Below are 21,076 nucleotides of genomic sequence, written 5' to 3'. Positions count from 1 at the left end.
AATAGTATTAAACAAAAAATATTATTTTTTGCGGCATTGGTTTCTTTATTATTTTAATATACTCTGAATAAATAAAATTGGCAGGAATAATATTCGATTGTTAGAAGAAAAATTATTGTAAGAAATCTTTCAAACTAATAATCTTTTCACAATGTTTTTTTTTTGTAAAATAAAATTAATTAAGAATAATGTAGAAATGAAAAATAAGAGAAAACTTTTGCACTTTATAATTGTAAGTAGAGAATAAAAAAAAATGATAATTTCGTTATTCAAAATATGTATTCAAGTGGAACTCCTCTAATCAGTTCCAAAAAGTTTTTACTTCTCACCAAAAACATAAATATATGTGTATAATATTTCATGAAATTCAAAAACATAAATATCAAAATCATATCTTATATATTTTATATTACTTTTGCATTGGAACAAAAGTAATAAGAATGTTTTAAAAATAATATTACATGATAAAAATCATTTATATTAGAGATGACCCAAGATCCTCTTGTGTCATCTTATTTTACCTCTATAACTAAGTCTTACATCATCGTACTAATTTTTAAAATTTTTTGTGTTGATATAGAAAATTACAATACTCACTCCTATATTTTTCTTGTTTGCATTTCATATCTTTATAACTTAACAAATTAATTTAATTATTATTTTAAGATTGACATTTCTTTTTATTAATTCTTAAGATACATTATCTTAAATTCAAAACACTCATACTCCCATTAACATATATGATAATTGAAGAAATTGTAATTCGTTATTATATTTCAATCACTCCAATTGTAACTAAATCACAAATTTAAAATTTTTATCATACAAGAAACTTTCATCATAACATATTAACAATAAATCTTGATTGGAACATATTAACAGACTCAATAATAATAATAAAAAAAATATCTTAACATAATAATTAAATTATAAATAAAATATTGAGGTAAAATAAAAGAATAAGAGTTCTTGAATCTTTATGTTAAAGCAAAACATACAAAAAAAATTGTAAAAAAGGATGTGAGAACAAAAACTAGTTAAATAAAACTAAACTTCATAACTGTTTTTATAACATCGCCTTAAAGATGCTACTAGAATTTTTACACAAATCTCGATGCATGTAATTGAATTATATTAGTTACCATTTTTATTTGGAGATACCATAAATGTAGTTTATTTTAGGTCTTAATTTTGTTTTTACTTCTCCTTGTGTTAAATAAATGTAATATATTTTCTTGATTTTTCTTTATAAAAGAAGTCATATTGTAAAGAACTAAGAACATGATTTTTCTGAACACTTTAATTATGCAAATAGAATAAAAATATATTTTCACGAACTATGGTACCTATAATTTTGAAATACTCATTATAAAGATTAAGAAAGAATTATAAAGATTTAGAAAGAATTAACGTTGAACATGATTTATGTAAGGAAAGATAAGATATAAATAGCTTGGGTTTAGGGATGAAGAGCGCGAGTGTCTGCGCAGTGCAACCTCTCTCAGCAGTGACCACCATGCCTATGGCATATTCCGGCGTATTTCAGGGCTTCATCAGATTCAAAACCATGTCGCGGCTTCGCTGCACTCCTCTCAGACCTTATTTTTCATCCATTTCCACCACTCCTCTTCACCGCACCGCCATTCGCCTCCGCTCCTCCTCCAACGCGCTTCAAGTTGTCAACGTCACGCGCCCGAGGACCGTCGCGCGCCAGGGGACCGTTACGTTGCCGTTTTGGCACCAGCGAAGCTCCAGCTACGGCCGTTTTGCGTACCAGGACGTGTCCAGTGACGATTCCGATGTCGAATTTGCGTCTTATCCCTCTCACAGCCAACAAGTGGTTCGTCATTTTCCGTTCCCTATCACACGCACAGTTGCTTCATTCGTTCTTTTTTAATGTGTTTGTTATTGTTAGGGGGATTCAACGCTCGAGAACATTGACGAGTGGAGATGGAAGCTGACCATGCTTATGCGCTCCAAAGACGAACAAGAAGTGGTGTCCAGAGAGAAGAAGGACCGTCGCGATTTCGAGCAGCTTTCCACTTTAGCTACCAGGATGGGTTTGTATAGGTAGCTACCTATTTTCCCCTTAGCGTGCGTTTGTTTGTTTGGTTATTTATTTGGTACATTTCTGAATGGATTTTACTTTGGCAGCCGGCAATATGCAAGAGTTGTTGTGTTTAGCAAGGCGCCTTTGCCAAATTACCGCCCTGATTTGGATGATAAACGCCCGCAGAGAGAGGTATATAATTTGTTTGCAATTTCTGAGTTGGTGTTGCTTTTTGTGTCTGGATTATTGTGTAAAGGATGGTAATCGATTTTAATTTCTTGGGATAATCTTGATCAACTAAGTGAAACTGGTGACCGGCAATTCTGGGTTAAGGATACCATTTTTGGAGGTTGCCTTATCCAACAAAGTAAGCGGAGTTAAGTTTTATAATTGCAGTTGTTGGCACGATACATGGTCACGATGCTGGCAAAGGAGACTGTTGTTTGTGGTAGTGGGAGTGGGAAAATGGGGGGCGGGGGGTGCATTGGTGTGTGGTTGGTGGCAGTGTAAATAAATAACGTCTAACACTGATGCAAAGGTAGTAGAGTAGAGAGTTTGGTGACTAATATGGTGTTCAAGGTATTGAACTTAGGTGGCTACGGCTGTTTTCTTTACTGCTGGGAAGACTATTCTTCATAGTTTTTCAATTCCTTGGAATATGAGGTATTGGGATTCAATGTCTGAATACTAAACAAACACAAAAGACTTTAGGGGCTGTTATATTTGAGAAGTGTTTTCTGATTTAATATTTTAATTACACAAAATATCATATTGTTTCACTTTGATTCTTATTTTTTGAATGTTTGTATAGGAAAATAACATAGAATCTAGGAAAAGAGTAAGAAACAGAAAGACAATGAAAGAGGGCTCATATGAGCAGAGATTAAAAAAAATTGCATCAAACTTTTCATTAAATTCTGCTAAGCTGCCTAGCTGTGAAAGATGCCTCAAATCTTGAAAGTGATTTTTATGGCATGTATAGTGGTGTTCATTTCTTGGTCATGTCCAAAATTGATGGAGGCATCATCCCTTGTGCACATTAGCCCTTGAAGCTTATTAGAAATGCCCTCCACCATGTATGAGAGATAGTGTATAGAGAAGTAAACAAAACAGAGAGGATAGATGAGAGAAACAAAGAGTTGTCCACTGCACTTCTGTTATTGTCATTCAGTCTCAATCTACCTGCAGTCTGTCAACATACAACATCCCTACCTTATATAGGGAGCTATGCAACAGCCAGAAATCTTAACTGACAGCCACCAACTAATTAACTAATATCATGCTTTTCTTATTTTATTTACATTTACAAAAGTGAAAACAGAAAATAATAAGAGGTTGGTTTCACTGTTTCTAACCCAATCATTTGAAAACCAGAAGGAAATTAAAAACAATATAACATTTTTGTAATTACAAGTAAAAAGAGAAAACATTTTTGTAAGTCAAATAGTTCCTCAATGTCCCAATTTCAATTCCAATCCCGAATGTTTAATTTTGAGCACAATTCCAAGAACCAAAAGTTTGTCAATAGGTAACAATTTTCTTTACAGTTTAAATGCTATAAATTTGTGATATTTGGTACCTCTATAACAAGTATCCTGATTGGCCATTTTTCTGTGCTTGTGCAGGTAGTCTTACCATTTGACGTTCATAAAGAAGTAGATGCTCGTCTCCATGCCCATCTTTCACAAAAGGCTACTGCAAGCAAGTGGAGTTATTTGAATGATTCATTGCATAAATCAAGTGATGCTATAAGCATTCCAGCCAATGAAGGAATGCATGAACAGCCAGAGCCCTTGACTCATAATAGTGTTGTCAAGGAGAAAATCCTGCAACGAAGAAGTTTGCAACTGCGTCATCGGCAACAAGATTGGCAGGTTTATTAAAGTGCTTTTATTTTCTTAGCTAGCATTTCATTGATTTTGTGTTTTAGTATTTTGACTCTAGTTCCATTCATAGTGTGGGTGCAAATTTATGAATGTTATAAATTGTGAATAATTATAATGCATCCATATTTGTAGTCCATGTATACCGTGTTTATCAATTTTAAAAATGGACAGAGGGCTTAGCTTTATCATAATACTGGTATCTTTTACTTTGGCCATACACTTTTAATGAATAACAAAACTACATCGACTTATTAAATCATTTATGGCAATATGTTTATTTGAGTGTTGTTATCCCAACTTAGTGATTAATGGGCAATGACTGAGTTTCCGAGATTTTGATTGTTGATTACGTGTTATCTGGTTTCTGACGTTGACATATCATGATGAAAGCTGTTTATTGATCTTCTCTAGCAATGAAATTCTGTACTTTGTTAGATGTCCTTTTTTGTTATTTTATCCTTTATAAATGTTGTAACAGATGTTGGTTTATCTATAGGAGTCTCATGAAGGGCAAAAGATGCTCGAATTTCGCAGAAGTCTTCCCGCGTTCAAAGAGAAGGATGCATTTTTGAGACTTATTTCAGAGAATCAGGTGATAAAGGGAAAATGATGCCTTTTGAGATTTCTTATTTAGTGTTATTTCCTTCAATGTTTACTTTTCACTTCTGCAAGAGAAAAACAAAAAAACGGCTTTCAGTTTGATGCTCATGTATGATCTTTTACGCAAGACACAGAAGTATAATTTATAATTTATTATGGGCTTAAATAGTCATTTGGTCCTAGTTTTGGTTAAGTTTTTTCACTTTGGTCCTACTTCTGAAATTGTTTTCAATTTGGTCCTACCTTTCGTTAATTTCATTCAATTAAATCCTTTTCCTTAATTCCGTCTAAATAGTTAACGAAATAGTGGCCAACGTAGTTCGTTTCTGTGACGTGGAGTACTGTTCAATGACGTGTCTGTTATTTTACTATGCTGGCCTTTTAATTTTAATTAGAGAGTTTAGGGTTTATAATTTGTGGAATTGGGTTTAGGGATTCTTCGTGGATTTGGGGATTTCTCCGTGGAATTGGGGATTTTAGAGCAATTGGTGCCATCAAAGATTGAGGCCGATCTGTGAGGATTTGTTCACGAAGGGTTCTAGCTGTTCATCGCAGAGGTAGGGTTTGTATAATTTTTTGGCTTAGGGTTTGTTTAATTTTTGCTTACTACTGTGTTTTTTTTGGGACATTTAAGAAACCCAAATCAATGGCTAATTACAAGTGGGAAGTGGGGACAACTTTCGTGGATAAGGCACAGTTTGTACAAGTGGGAAGTGGGGACAACTTTCGTGGATAAGGCACAGTTTGTTAACAAACTGTGCCTTATCCAAGAAAGTTGTCCCCACTTCCCACTTGTAATCAGCCATTGATTTGGGTTTCTTAAATGTCCCAAAAAAACCACAGTAGTTAGCAAAAATTAAACAAACCCTAAACCAAAAAATTATACAAACCCTACCTCCGCGATGAACAGCTTGAACCCTCCGCGAACAAATCTTCACAGATTGGCCTCAATCTTTGATGGCAGCAATTGCTCTGAAATTCCCAATTCAAAGAAATCCCCAATTCCACGAAGAAATCCCCAAATCCATGAAGAATCCCTAAACCCAATTCCACAAATTATAAACCCTAAACTCTCTAATTAAAATTAAAAGGCCAGCACAGTAAAATAACAGACATGTCATTGAACAGTGCTCCACATCATAGAAACGAACCACGCTGGCCATTGTTTCGATAACTATTTAGACGGAGTTAAGGAAAAGGATTTAGTTGAATGAAATTAACGAAAGGTAGGACCAAATTGAAAACAATTTCAAAAGTAGGATTAAAGTGAAAAAACTTAACCAAATGACTATTTAAGCCTTTATTATGACTAGAGTAAAATTTTCTTACTTTTCAAAAATTTTGTTCATTGTAGGCAAATCAGGATGTTATCATCTTAAACAAAATTTTATATGACTAAGATTGTTTATATCTCAGCAGCTAATTTTTTAATGCCCTTTTTCATGGTTTGTGAGGATGAGCTTTGCCACAATGATTAGGTTGCTGCTCTTTTAACTTGACGTTCAGATTTTGGAAGCAGTCTCTCTGTTTAAGTGGGCAGGGCTGTGTGCTATGTACTATACTTTTGTCCAATGCTTTTAAAATTAGACTGATCATTGTACTAGTGAAGACTGTTGTTCATAATTCAATAGTTTAAGTGTGGTCAAATCATTGATAATTAAATACATATTTTTAATGTTATATAACATATTATGTAATCCTATAACTACATAGGTCTTTCATATTTGGAGCATTCAGAAGCCAACAATCAAATTGATACAACTTATAGTTTCTAAAGCAAATAATTATTTATAAAGGATAAAATAAATTGATACAGGTTTCTATATTTTCAGATTTATTTTTTGTGGAAACTAAGTCTCAATATGTTTGTTGGCGGAATGATAGTTTATATTAAGTGGTATCATAAATGAAAATTTGCAGGTCGTTGTTGTCTCAGGTGAAACTGGTTGTGGTAAGACCACACAACTTCCTCAATACATATTAGAATCTGAGACTGAGGCTGCCCGCGGAGCTGTATGTAACATAATTTGTACTCAGCCCAGAAGAATATCTGCTATGTCTGTTTCTGAAAGAGTTGCAGCAGAACGTGGGGAGAAGTTAGGAGAATCTGTTAGTTTGTGGACTTTTTCAGCTTGAATTACTTGGCATGCACACATGAGTGCTTAACTTAAGTTTTCTACCTGTTTTACCTTCTGATAGGTTGGATACAAAGTTCGCTTGGAGGGTTTGAAAGGGAGAGATACCCGTCTTCTGTTTTGCACCACTGGCGTATTATTGCGGAGACTGCTTGTGGATAGGAATTTAAAAGGTGTAACTCATGTTATTGTTGATGAAATTCATGAACGTGGAATGAATGAAGGTAGTTAAATAATTGTTTTATTCTAATCTAATGTTTAATAAGACTATTTAAAGTTATACTTACAACTGGTTTTCACGTGTCAGATTTTCTTCTCATTGTCCTGAAGGAAATTCTCCCTCATCGTCCTGATTTGAGATTGGTTTTGATGAGTGCAACCTTAAATGCTGAGCTTTTTTCTTCATACTTTAATGGTGCTCCAACTATGCATATTCCTGTAAGTTCAGGATAGTCATTGCTGTAATCCGTGTTAAAGTTCAGTTACTGTCTCTCTAATGTGTTATCATATCATCAGTTTTCAAAGTTATGATGTGATTTTATGATAGCTTGATATTGACAAATGATAAGGCACTTCAATGGACATGATGATTTTTATCTCATAATAAACATTGTTTAATGTTTAAATAATAAAAACTGCATTTTAGCAGTTGAACCACTTAGCTGTTGACCGGAAAACTCTGGTTGGTATTCTTTTGCATATTAACCTTTTTTTTCTAGATGGTACACTGATAGAAAGCTTGAAGTTATTTTTAGGAGAAATTTCACACTTGGCGGCTTTGGCAAATCTGTATACATTTGCTTATTAGATGATATGCGAGATATGATAAACATGTTTTCCTTTTGTTCATTTTGGGACCCGGGCATATTCTAGGGCTTTACATTTCCAGTTCGAGCACATTTTCTTGAGGATATTCTGGAAAGAACTAGACATCGGTTGACACCTTATAATCAAATTGATGACTATGGTCAAGAAAAAACATGGAAAATGCAGAAACAAGCTCAAGCTTTCAGAAAAAGAAAGAGCCAAATTGCTTCTGCTGTTGAGGTACAAGTAGAGGCAGAAAATTTTTCATTTTAGGTCCTTAAGCTTTTGCTAATTCTGTTCACTTCTCTCTGATTTTTCATAGGATGCTTTAGAAGTTGCGGACTTTAAGGGATATAGCCTGCACACCCAAGATTCATTGTCCTGTTGGTGCCCTGATTCAATTGGTTTTAACCTTATTGAACATGTGCTTTGTCACATTGTTAAGAATGAAAGGCCAGGAGCTGTTTTGGTTTTTATGACTGGTTGGGATGATATAAACTCTTTGAAGGATCAACTTCAAGGTCATCCTTTGTTGGGTGATCCGAGCCGAGTATTGCTTCTTGCATGCCATGGCTCCATGGCCAGCTCTGAGCAGGTGATCTTGCTATATTATCTTATTAACCATAAAATAATGCTTGTTGTCTAGATTACAATTTAATTCAAGACATCTAATAGTAAATTTAACTGCAAATATCAGAAATAATAGCTCTGAAGTGATTAAAATTAAGTACATTCTACTAAAAATGGGTGCCTCGGAAATAGTTTTTGGGAAAATTTCTCAAGTTTGTTTGAGAAAATGAAAGACATTATTCTAATATAGAAGTTGTAACAATATTTTAGGAAGTCTTGTCATGTGGTACTGAAATTTGGTGCAGTAATTGATTGTATAAAGAAGCTAATGCAATTTTTTTTTTCCTGTGGGAGGGGATTTCTTTTTGCCTTGAAGCAATTAAATTTCCATGCTCTAATTGATATAATAAATCACATCTCTATTTCATCATATGTTTCTGGTCGTAGTAAGTTAATCATTGCCATAAGTTATATAATAATATTTTTTTTGTTCCCATTTTACTTACTATTCTGCAGAGGTTGATATTTGAAAATCCTGAAGGAGGGGTGAGGAAAATTGTTTTGGCAACTAACATGGCTGAGACTAGTATTACCATCAATGATGTTGTCTTTGTGGTTGACTCTGGAAAAGCAAAAGAAACATCATATGACGCATTAAATAACACTCCTTGTTTGCTTCCATCTTGGATCTCAAAAGCTTCAGCCCGGCAGGTATTTTGGATTAAAGAATTTATTTGTCTTTTTTCTGTTTGAATGGAATACATTCCTACTAAAGGGTTTAGAGAAATACCTTAGAAAACTTAAAGGCAAAAAATTAGAGAAGACATTGCTCCAAATACTTTTACTACAGGAAATTCAGTTTTTGATATAGCCTGATAAGATCAGGCTTGGCTGTTGTTTCATTGTAAAAATAGTTTTTTTTAATAATAGGCTGAAGTTTTTTCCGTATAGAGAACCTGAGCAATTTAATTGAGTTAGTAAGAAATGTGAAGGGGCAAATTGTGGTTTGTCTCTTGTGTTACACGTGATATGTTGTTTTTGTTTGTCATACATGCTCCACAGAACATATACAACAAGAAGTTTTTTGTAATATATCCTGTCTTGATAAAATATTTTCTTTAGTAATTTTAGATTGTACTTATGTTTCAATTGAAGTCAGATGCTCATCCTCAATGCTTTTTGATGGATTTGTGAAGTTAGACTATGCTGTTCACTTATAGTTGTTATCTCAATCAAGTTGAACTACATGTTTATAAGTAGTTAAACTTCCATTGTATGACTCCCATGTATGTGTTCAGCTTCTTAATGTTTTCTTTCTCAGATTATGCTTTTCTATATTATTTAGACTGTCTGGTTTCTTAGAAAGTTTTCATAACTTTTTAGAGGAGAGGAAGGGCCGGCCGTGTTCAGCCTGGTGAATGCTACCATCTTTATCCCAGATGTGTTTATGATGCTTTTGCTGATTATCAATTGCCAGAGCTTTTGAGAACACCTTTGCAGTCCTTGTGCCTGCAAATCAAAACTCTACAACTTGGAAGCATCTCTGAGTTTTTATCTAAAGCTCTACAGCCACCGGAGCCTCTATCGGTAAAATTCATTGAACATGTTTCTGGAACTTGCTTTCAAATACGAGGGTTGTTATTTGTATTTTACATGAATTGTATGTGTAGAACTTATGACATTCTGCATCCTGCATCGGTGTTTATATTTCCAATGAATTGTATGTGTGGAACTTATGACATTCTGTATCCTGCATCCGTGTTGTTTTACTCAATTTATTATGTAATCAATTACTTTTATTCTGCAGGTTGAAAATGCTGTTGAGTATTTGAAGATTATTGGGGCCTTAGACGGGAATGAAAATTTAACAGTTTTAGGTAAAAGAACTACTGCACCATGGTCTTTATTTCTTCTTTCCACTGTCAAGTAAAAGAATATTCTCCTGACATTGGTTTTTCAAAGTGTTATCTTGATTTATTCTAGAGTTACTGTTGATTGGATTGTTAATTTTCAGGGCACAAATTGGCAATGCTTCCTGTAGAACCCAAACTTGGCAAGATGCTCATTTTAGGAACCATCTTCAAGTGTTTGGATCCTATAATGACTGTTGTTGCTGGTCTAAGTGTAAGAGATCCATTTGTGACGCCATCTGACAAGAAAGACGTAAGTTTTTGTTTTGACTATTGCTGATATTTCCTGCTTCCTGACTCTTCTTTTGTTGAACTTGGATGTTCCTCTGGATAGAAATGGTGGTAAATTTTATTGGTTTTGATGGTCGCAAGTGAGACCAGTTGTTTTCAAGAGTATAATAACTGGAAGCAAACTAGAGCAAGTTAATAGACCTATCAAGCATGTACACTGTATTGGTTGATTAGGTTGATATCATGGAGTAAATATGATTTTGTATCGGCATTTTTGGTGCTTATTATAATGGTTCACTTTTCATATTGAAATTGTCAGTGCTCTGGCTTCATTATCCATATACATAATTCGTATGTTAAAAGTCTGTTAGGTAGAGAGGGCCCTGGCTTTGTATTCAATTATTTACTGTGTATGCTCTATGCAGCTTGCAGAGTCTGCCAAAGCCCAATTTGCTGCTCGTGACTATAGTGATCATCTTGCACTTGTCCGGGCTTATGAGGGTTGGAAAGATGCTGAGACACAGCAGGCTGGTTATGAGTACTGTTGGCGAAATTTTCTTTCTTCTCAAACACTTAAGGCCATTGAGTCTCTTAGAAAGCAATTCCTTTACTTGCTCAAAGATATTGGTCTGGTCAATGACAAGCCTGAAACCTACAATGCATGGAGTCATGAAATGCATCTCATCCGAGCAGTCATCTGTGCGGGTTTGTTTCCCGGAATATCTTCTGTTATGGTAATCAACACTGCTAGTCCTTTCAACTATGTTGTTTCCAAAATGTTTACTTTTCACTTTTATTTATTTACTTTCGGCTATGTGTGCCCCTACATCTATTGTATGTTTGTAGAACCCTCTTTCTGTTTCTATTTGTGGCATCTTCATTTAAGTAACAGATGTGTACCACAAACACAAGGACAAGTATGAACAACATGAACTTTACAATTTTTCTCCCCTTTGTTTTTCCAAAATTCAATTTTTGATTTTTATTTATTTTATCTATGCTGTCTGTTTCCAAAGGGAATTGAGTTCCCTTAATGATTTGTTGATGATGTGACACTTTTCTATCAACGCAAATGATATCCTCTAATCATCATCAACAAACCAAAAAAACAAAATCATTTCATAAAATTTAATGTTACATCAACAAAAGAAAAAGAGCATTGTCATATCAACATCAGGATTGACCTCGGGAAGGAGTTGCGTGGGGGGCTCATGGAGGTAACCATAACATTGCGATTAAGTGTAATAAATCAATCTTTGTAGAAATAGGACAACCAAAACTGTAAGTTGGTCTTTTTGTCAAAATTGTTTGTATTTTGTTTCTTCTCTACAATGGTGTTGGTAATAACCTGGATAGCTTATTTTTTTTATCCATGCTTCTTCATGGGGTTTTGTTATATGTATATTATTCTACCGGTTCATCAAATTATTGGGAATAGTGTCATGTTTTAATTATTATGTAGTAGTTTCATTGTGTACCTTTTTATGTGAGGTTGTACAACTTTTGTTTTGCAGAACAAAGATAAGTCAATAGCACTGAAGACAATGGAGGATGGTCAGGTTCTTTTGTATTCTGTAAGCTTCTCTTCAAATATCTGATTTTCTTCAATCCTTGTATTATGACTCAGTTTTAATTGGGGGAATATATAATCCATCGAAGTTTAATGTTGGTGCTGCATCTTGTAGAGCTCTGTAAATGGCTGTGTACCTCGAATTCCATACCCATGGTTAGTGTTTAATGAAAAGGTGAAAGTGAATTCAGTATTCCTCAGAGATTCAACTGGTATATCTGATTCGGTGCTTCTCTTGTTTGGTGGGAATGTATCCAGAGGTGGACTAGTAAGTTCCTACCATATTTTCTCTTCACTTCCCACCTAGATCTGTTATTCTTGGTTGTATGTTCTGGGCTTCCTTTTTTGCTACTTATTTGTGCTCTTGCATATAATTCATTTGACAGGATGGTCACCTGAAAATGTTGGGGGGCTATTTGGAGTTTTTCATGAAACCAGAATTAGCCAAGACTTACTTGAGCTTAAAGATGGAACTGGAAGAATTGATACAGAAAAAGGTAAGTTCAACCCATAATTAACATTTTCTTTTTGGGAATTATTTATTTGTGTAACCACATTCTTCCATCAATTTTTGGTTTCTCTTCAAGTCTTTTGGATATTGACTTTATGATTTGCATGTTTTTCCAGCTTCTGGATCCCAAGCAGGAAACACAATCGCATAGTCAGCTTCTTTCAGCTGTCAGATTGTTGGTTTCAGAAGACCATTGTGATGGTAGGTTTGTCTTTGGTCGCCAAGTTCTATCACAGGTAAAGAAGGAAACAAACTCCAAAAGTGGAGTCGAGGCTGAAAATTTTAAAAATCAACTTCAGTCATTTCTTAACAGGGCTGGACATGACTCACCAACTTACAAAACAACGCAGCTGAAAAACAGCCAATTCCGTTCTACTGTCATATTTAATGGGTTGAATTTTGTTGGTAAGCCTTGCGGCAGCAAGAAATTAGCAGAAAAATCTGCTGCTGCTGAGGCTCTTCTATGGTTGAAAGGGGATAGCCATTCATCTGATGGTATTGACCATGCATCAGTTCTTTTGAAGAAGAGCAACAAGAAAAGTAGGAAGAAATCGTTTAGTGGCGCTAAGTGGAGTTGAGCTGCCTTTAAAAGGGTACCTTGGATGGATTTGTTAATAGGATTATATACCGAGGAAGAACTTGTCCATTTGAAGGCTATGGTGCAATTGATCCATGGATCTTTCCAGTCATAATTTCAATAGTGAATGTACAGAGCAATTGAGAAAACTTGAGTATGACAGGTACAGATCAGAGCCCGTGTTTTTGTAAAGGGTGATTGCATCCAGTCTATCTAGAATTGGGGCACAATTCTACACCAGCATGTCCACAAGACTGACCAGCTTTCGGAGCTTTCATATATAGTAAGCAGCAACAATTGTATCCATATGGTGATGATGCATTCTTTTTGCACGGCTGTTGCGGTGGATTCAAACGCAACAATTCATTGGGGGACAACTGATTTTCCATATTTAAGACCCATCATTTAATTGAAGAACATGTGTACTATATTAGGAATGTGTCTAAGATAGATGTGGTAGTTGCTCAGGGAACCGAATTAAGTTAATCAAATTTGCTGATTAGGAATGTGTTTAAGATGAGTTATACTCTTAAAAGCCTATCATGAGGCTTGGTAATTGCTACACCTGAGATGGATTTTTTTTCCTGCAGACATTGTAAACTGTGAGAGGTAAGTTAGTACGAATCAATTTTGATTTACTAACCTCTGATTAGAAAATCAAAGAATGAATAAGTTGTATAATTTTAGAACCTAAAACAATCAACAGCGATGACTTTAAGACGATGCCGATGGGATTGGAAAAAAAGGAAAGCTCAGTATGACTACATCAGATTCATAGTCTTAGATGCCTATCAGAATATATTAAAAGGAAAGAAAATTGTCTCATTTCTATGTTTATCGCACAATTTTTATCAGCAAATAATGTTATATCTGTATATATACATGAGATATGAGATACTAGGGGTATCACAACCCTTGTACAAAATTATTATTGTCATCATAGATATAACAATGAACCCTTAACTGTCAATGTCGCATAAAATTGCAGCTATAAGAACATTCCAATCATTCCCCATTTTACAAGCTAAAAAGTTCCCTACCATTACCCAAAAAGAATTTACGTGTGGAACAGTAACGACGATATAACTGTAGCGGCCTTGGAAGCTCTAGTGTTATCTGAAGAGTAGGTTTTGATTTTTTGATTTTTTATTTTTAAAACACTCCACATAATTGTCTCGGGTAAAATTCAAAGTAAGAAGTAAACCAATTTATCAATCTATCTCACCCACCCCACTTTCTGAAGTAGCAGGTGCATGATGTTCCCCCATAAAGTTTAAATTGAATTCATGTTGATCTCTTCAACTTAAGTGCAAGCAACAATTTTTACATTTACAATTACAAATTCACCTCCTAGTAAAATTAACTATCACTCACTTGCCTTTGAAACATCTTAAAGTAAAACAAAAAGGCAGCAAAAAACTACTTAAATAACTTTTATCATTATCATTGTTTTGAAAAAAGAAAACAATTATTTCCTAAAATAAACCTTTACCCAAACATAGGACATAGCCTAAACTTTTTGTCATTGCATGATGTCTCAAAAGTGATACCTTAAACGCTTTAGCTTTCAGGTATGTATATCAAACACCATTTTCCTTTCAATACAGAAATTTCGTTTCAGATGATAACCTCTTTGTTCTTCATTCTGTAAGATGTTTGTTGAGAAACAACAGATAAATATATCAGCAAGAAAGAAAAATACTACCATGAAAACTTTGATCAAATCCTAACCGTGACACATATCATACTTATTTATGCAATAGCTCAAGAGCTCTCTGCAATGTAGGCTTAAACCTATGAACATCAAGCTTTACATTTTGCTTGTCCAAATACACAGACTTAAATTCTTGCCACCCTATTTTCCCAATCAATGGAGGATCCTTTAGAAACATGTGATCTAGAGGGTATTGTTCTACAAGGGTGCTTTCTTCCAAGCTTATTTTATATTCCAAGTACTTTATGTTCATATCCTTTGATGGCTTTCCAAAGTCATTTGTGGCAAGCCAGTCCAATGCATACCCACCATAAGGCACAACCTGTATGAAAACTGCATTTTCCGGAAGGAAAAGTATGTTGGTGAGACCTGCTCCATGAACTCCCAATAACACATCACAGGAATTCACAACATGAGCAAACCCCCACATGCTCTTCCCTGCTTCCTTAACAATGACATCAAAACCGAAACTCTTGGCCATTTTTTCTATTTCATCAGTGTTAATGAAAGATCTTGATCTTTTTCTTGACAGAATCATGAGCCTTGGCTTCCTATGTTGACCGTTTCTGATTTTGATTGCTTGGAATCTCTTCAATGCATAGGAGCTTCTCAAAAAAGCTCTGAAGTCCTTCATGGAGTATGAGTATTTTTGAGGGTCAATGCTTAGTTCTTTATGGTACCGTTTGAGACCCACATTGACACTTGGGAAGCAATGAACTCCTTCATCTTCATCCATGTCCATAATCTCATAATGGGACAGCTTCTTAAGAAAAGGTTTGTGCTTTGAAATCCACCATGGACGCTTATCTGCTATGATAAACTGCACTTCTCCATTGAACTTTCTAGCAGTCAAAAACAACGGAATAACAATGTCAGTGAATTCATGGAAGTGGTTACCAGTGTACCCTCCTGTAGAAAACAGTACAGCTGGAATGCTGTGATTTTGGGTGCATTCAGGAACTTTCTGGTTAACAACATTCTCCGCCTTCAATGTCCATTCTCTTACAAGAATCATTGCATCTACATCATCCCTTCTTGCATAAGGCTTTAAACTCCGTGACATGTTTTTCTCCAACGTTGTTGCCTCAGATGAAGCAATGTATACAGTGGAGGATTTTCCTTGGATTCTGATATCCCCCTTTGCTTGGCAAAATTCTGTTCTTTCTTCTGATGTGCACAGTAGCTCCTCTTTCTTTGTTTCTTTCCCTTCAACTGAAAAATAAAGAATAGAAACTTTAAAAGGCTCTTTAATTGAATCATTATTTCAAAGGTCTAGCTAGTATCATTAACTGCAGGCCTGAGAATCATTACAGAATCACATGTTGTATGAAACATTTACCTCAACACTGTATAATCATAGTTTAAGGATTCACTTATGTATTTAATGTTCTGGTGAAGTTATCTCAATTGAACTGTACTTCTGTTAACCTTGTTGAGATTCAGAATCTTACCTTGTTGAGCTATTTGTGAAGAGCTTCTGGTGATCAGCATTTTGGTGTCAACACCTATGAAGAGCTTCAGGTTCACTGTATAGAAAAGAAACAAAGGAAATCAAAGTCAAACTTAATGGATACAAAAAATGTTCATAATACGAAATGGTGGAACATATATCTGCATTTCATGCCATTTCAAAGCCCAATGTGTAAGAAATGCAAGTGGTTACAAAGCAAGAAGTTAAGCACTCACACGCATGCACAGGACCCAAGTAAGGCTTAAACACAGTGCAAAGACTGAAAACTATGAACAAGCAGCTCAGAAATGCTCCATATCCCAACTTTTTCTGCTCATAACGACTAAAGCTTTTGGCTAACACTGTGTCGTAAATCATTTTTTTTATCACTCAAGATCACAATACCATCTAACAAATAGAAGTAGTTTTGTTTTGAGTAACACCTCTTTAGTGGATCACCATGAATTATATTGTAGGAGTCGGCTAAGGAAGATTTTGAGACAGTTCTATATGACAAATGGAGGAAGGTTGAGGCGAATTTTGTATTCAATGTTGCTCTCCACGAAGTTGTTGTTATATCTTGAATCAAGAGGATTCTCCAAAACTAATATTTAATGGACAATGAAAAGGACTTTTGGTTGACTGTTACGACGAAGAAACCTTTTTAATGATCGGTATTTGGTTAGATCATATTTTTTCACGTATCAAGTATGAAACTGCCAACCGTGGAACCCATCTTTGAAAAGTATTAACCAACTAAACCTTGCTTAGAATGCTGATATCAATTATTGCATTACCTTACATGCACACACAAATGTGGCTCAAGTCACAAATTAACCAAAAATAGCAGTTTGGTTAACTTGATGAACAAAAAACATAGGACAGATTAGCAATCAGTTTGAACTGTAATGTGGTTGATTAGTATCAAAAAGTCATTGCATTGAAGTGTAAAATAGGCCACATTCTTAGAGGTTGATGATTGAATTTATTCTTTTACTTGTCACGGTTAGGTTTACAAAGGAGGAGGTTTCATTGGAAAGATACAGCACCAATGAGACCTGAGCCCAACTACGTAACATAATGATATTATTCTCAACCCAAAACTTTAAGACAAGGGATTATGAGTCTTTATTCTTATGGGCTCTACTTTCTCATTTATAATCAATGTAGGACTTAAATTCACACAGGTCACGATTTTATTCTTAAAAGGTATTAAAAGATATTTCAGAACTTAGTAAAAAGAAAGAATATATAAATCGACTTTGGTATCAACTTGTGTCAAACATTCTTCTTTTATACGACAAAAATAAAATTGAGAAGAAGAAATAAGGTGAAAGAGGAAGAAAATTGTCGGCAAGAAGCTGAGTTTAACGAAGCAAATTCTAGTAAGAAAAGCATATTCAAAAAGTCGTTTGGTAGCACAGAGCAAGACACTTTAACAATACGAGTATTTTTTTGTTGTTGTTGTAGTTTTTGGTGGGGTGCATGATGAGTGTATAGTTATAGAGTCTTTGTATTATATGTTTGATCACTTATTGAGATATAATTTAAATATTTGATTATAGAAAGAGGTAGTTCTAAAAGTAGTAATTATTAATGGATTTAATGACGTCGAAAATGCAACAACCCTAGCAGGTTTGAGACATGATCATAAAATAACGTTCATGTTTCTCTTTCGCGTTCTGTTTCTTTCACTCACAAACACGTAAAATTTGAAAACGTTTAGGAGTTACTGTGAATGAGAATAATCGGAACACTCAACAAATCCTTGACCTTAAAATTTTGATGTTTAGAAGTCAATGTTAGGTAGAAAATTGTGGGATTAGGACGGATAATATGTGTGAGTGATTAATATGTACGGTGCGTGCGATGCATGTTCTATGCTCTGCAACCTTTGCCTCATTATAATATTTTCGTTGAATATTTTAATTTATTAAAAAAATAAAATAAATAAACATATGTAAAATTAAAGATTCGACTACAAATTACAATACGAGGATTAAATTTTAAAATGTAAAAATGCATATGAAATATTAAAAAGAATGAAAATTATAATTTATTTAGGCTGTATATCCTATGTATACTGGTGTGTGACGTTGGTGTCTATAGCATACTAATATTTTTCATTTTGAATTGTGTAATCTAGAAGATTTATGAATTGCATAGTGTGAAACTTAAATTAAAAAACAAAACACATCAATTTTATTTATTTCATTAAGTGTGTAATAGGTATTTTCAGATAATACGGGGATGTCACCAGAAAACATGGGGGTGCACGAAACAATGACCCTTATAGTATAATATAGGTTTCCAAAGCCTAACCCATAAGAAATGCATACAGATTCAAACATTTCTTCTTACAACCCCATAATTTCAAACTGCACCCCTTAGATTCAAAATTTTCAAATTTATTTTATGATGGGTGATTTTTAGTTTGAGTTCCGTTTAATTCATGACATTAAGCATTACAATTTTTGTATTCAAGAAAATATAATTTATGATGCAAATTTGTCTTATGGACATTCTAAAATACTGAATAAAAAAATACATCAGTTGTTGTACACTCTAAAATGTATTTTTGATAAGAAAAATCTCTAAAAGAAACAACATCCAATTAGAGAAACAGTGATTGATGGAAGAGTTTGTTGACTTTGACGAGAAAGAAGCTATACTAATAGAGAAAGAAATCAATACAGTTTGTTGACTCTGTTCACGAACTTATAAAAAAAAATTACTATTTAGGAAGAAGAAGAAAAAAAATATGAAATAGAGAAAATAAAGACAAACTAGTAATTTCATGACCATGCAGGTTAAAATTACATAGTCTGGTAAATATTTAGATGAAAGTCGGTAAGTTTTGTTTTCACTCAGTCTTTTGGTTGAAAACATGTCACAAAATACTATTTCCATAGTTTTTTTTGGTTGTAATCTGATCTTGAGCATTATTAAGTTGGTGGACCAACATAAATAATGCAGTTGTCTTGCCTATTCTGGTAGTTACCATATTTATTTTTCATGTGCTGATGTTGGGTGTACTATCTATATTGACTGTACTTATCTTTAAATCTTAAAGGAACAGAGATACTATTATGTATGAACTTTCGAGAATTCCAGTATTACATTCAAAATGAGTTATTAATCATTTCATTTCCTCGAGCGTTCATGTCATAATCTATATTTGCAAATTGGGTAAAGTGGACCCAGCAAGGTTAAGATAAAAGAGTAGAAAATGTTGCATATTATTTCAACAGTTCTGAAGTACAAATAAACAATCCACTGTAATAAGAAATTGAATGATTAAACAACCAGTATCTCTTGCTTAATTGCAGGTTATTTCCCCACTTCTTCCAAATCAATAAAATTTCTTCTAGCAGTATAGTATAGCACAGCTCCAATTAAGCTGTTTGAGTTGGAACTAACTAAACTGTGTTCACGCTTTTCATAGCTTCGAATCTTGGTTCCTTTGGTTGGAACTTCAGTGTAGCGTAGAGCCTCATGTAATCCTCAAACACAAATTTTGGGTATACTTTGTCTATCACTTCTGTTTTCTTCTCCAGCAACGCTGGTGCAGGATAGATAACAGCATCACCAGCAGGGTTGTAGAATGAGGCTATGGACATTCTAGTCCCATCAGTTCTAGTAATCACACGGTGCTCCACACTTTTGTATTTCCCATTGGTGATTACCTGTTTCATCAAAATGTTCTTAGAATCGTAATAACCACAATTGAGGACTATTATTAGAGAAGTATTTTACAGTAGTGAAAGAATGTACCTCAAGCTGGTCACCAAGGTTAACAACAATGGAGTGGCGCATTGGAGGCACATCCACCCAGTTACCATCTTTGAGAAGCTGCAGGCCACTGACCTTGTCATCTTGCAAGAGAAGGATAATCCCACCTGCATCTGTGTGAGCACGAAGACCCTTCACCAGCTCTGGCTTCGGACATGGAGGGTAGTTTGCTACCTTTGTCCCAAAATTTGGACCCTTTGATCCATAGAAGGCTTTCTTCAGGTACCCCTTCTCTAATCCAAGATTTTCACACAAAAGGTCGAGCAGCTTCTCTGCAAGTTTCTCCAATTTTTCTGCAAATTCCTTCATTGCCTTCCTGCATTATCACATTATCAAATTCATCACCCAGATCACACATTGTTATGTTACTCTATGCATATCTATATCTTAGTTTTGAATTTGCCTTACCTGTAGTCTTCACTAAGATCAGGAATTTCAGAGATGTTGGAATGTGGAAGATGGCGCAAGAAGAAGGTGCTCTCCCAGTCCATGTCCTTAATCTCACCTTGTGCACCCTCCAACCCCTTGCTTGCCACTGCCTCCTTGAACCTTTGCTCCATGCTTTTCCTATAATGCTCTTTCGTTAACCTTTCCACAGTATCCAAAAGTTCAAGGGGTATTCCATGATTTACCAACTATACAATCAGGAAAGAAAGCAACATCATCATCATCATCAGTTTGGTTAAAATGAACATGAAGAAAAGTTTAGGTAGCAAATATATTTGTGTGGGGTACCTCAAAAAATCCCCAGTTTTCACAAGCATCTTCAATTTTCTCAAGAACAGCCTTTCTCTCCTCACCATTGATACTCTCAAGGTTGATCACTGGGAAGTTCTCCATCTCTCACTTCTTCAATCTCTTGTCCCTTTATCTTAATGTTTGCGAGTGTGTAAGTGTGTGTGTTTATGCATATTGAGAAGCCAGGTGTGTGGTATTTATAGTGGAAAGCAAAGAGTAGAAGGACACTAAAAGAAGTGAATTTTGGTGTGTTGATCATGAATCATGAGATGCATGTTGAGTAGTTAGTAAGGACAATCATTATACGCCAAAAACAGTTTACGTGGTTGAATTTTCTATTTTGGCATACGTTGGACACTTGTGGTGGCTAATGCATACCCAACTTTCCCAGCATTTTCCCATTAACTTTTTGGAGTTATGCTACTCCTTTCTTAGAAGGTAGTGCAAGCTTGATGAAATTTCTTTTTGGATCATTACGTGACAAATTATATAAATGTGAGATAATTATCGGTGTAGGTGACATTAGTCGTCTCAA

General features: G+C 34.7%; 3 protein-coding genes across 4 annotated transcripts; 1 reads left to right on the top strand and 2 right to left on the bottom strand.

The window, feature by feature from the left end:
* The first annotated feature begins 1,456 nt into the window (after positions 1-1,456).
* Positions 1,457-13,568, top strand: LOC114179146 (DExH-box ATP-dependent RNA helicase DExH3). Its single transcript, XM_028065379.1, has 19 exons — positions 1,457-1,840; positions 1,916-2,070; positions 2,155-2,242; positions 3,676-3,924; positions 4,433-4,528; positions 6,457-6,645; positions 6,736-6,895; positions 6,979-7,109; positions 7,545-7,718; positions 7,801-8,073; positions 8,565-8,759; positions 9,432-9,635; positions 9,856-9,925; positions 10,063-10,211; positions 10,615-10,923; positions 11,704-11,763; positions 11,875-12,027; positions 12,146-12,256; positions 12,387-13,568. Exons 1-19 carry the CDS (start codon positions 1,466-1,468, stop codon positions 12,846-12,848), a joined length of 3,603 nt encoding a protein of 1,200 aa, XP_027921180.1. The 5' UTR covers positions 1,457-1,465; the 3' UTR covers positions 12,849-13,568.
* Positions 13,569-14,462: 894 nt separating this feature from the next.
* Positions 14,463-16,551, bottom strand: LOC114179147 (alpha-1,3-arabinosyltransferase XAT2-like). Of its 2 annotated transcripts, none has more exons than XM_028065380.1 (3): positions 16,248-16,551; positions 16,013-16,087; positions 14,463-15,773 (listed from the first exon to the last, which is right to left on the bottom strand). In XM_028065380.1, the coding sequence occupies exons 1-3, from the start codon at positions 16,387-16,389 to the stop codon at positions 14,596-14,598; spliced, it is 1,395 nt and encodes a 464-aa protein (XP_027921181.1). In that variant the 5' UTR covers positions 16,390-16,551; the 3' UTR covers positions 14,463-14,595. The 2 variants fall into 2 exon arrangements, with proteins under 2 accessions (XP_027921181.1, XP_027921182.1); XM_028065381.1 differs by having other exon boundaries at positions 16,455-16,551.
* A 2,675-nt stretch (positions 16,552-19,226) lies between these two features.
* Positions 19,227-20,730, bottom strand: LOC114179148 (1-aminocyclopropane-1-carboxylate oxidase-like). Its single transcript, XM_028065382.1, has 4 exons — positions 20,539-20,730; positions 20,212-20,438; positions 19,786-20,119; positions 19,227-19,697 (listed from the first exon to the last, which is right to left on the bottom strand). Exons 1-4 carry the CDS (start codon positions 20,641-20,643, stop codon positions 19,431-19,433), a joined length of 933 nt encoding a protein of 310 aa, XP_027921183.1. The 5' UTR covers positions 20,644-20,730; the 3' UTR covers positions 19,227-19,430.
* Positions 20,731-21,076: the final 346 nt, after the last annotated feature.

Source organism: Vigna unguiculata, chromosome 3 (assembly GCF_004118075.2).
Source record: "Vigna unguiculata cultivar IT97K-499-35 chromosome 3, ASM411807v1, whole genome shotgun sequence".
Classification (NCBI taxonomy): Eukaryota; Viridiplantae; Streptophyta; class Magnoliopsida; order Fabales; family Fabaceae; genus Vigna; species Vigna unguiculata.
The sequence above is the reverse complement of the archived record's forward strand: the minus strand, read 5'-3'. Positions and strand labels throughout refer to the sequence as shown.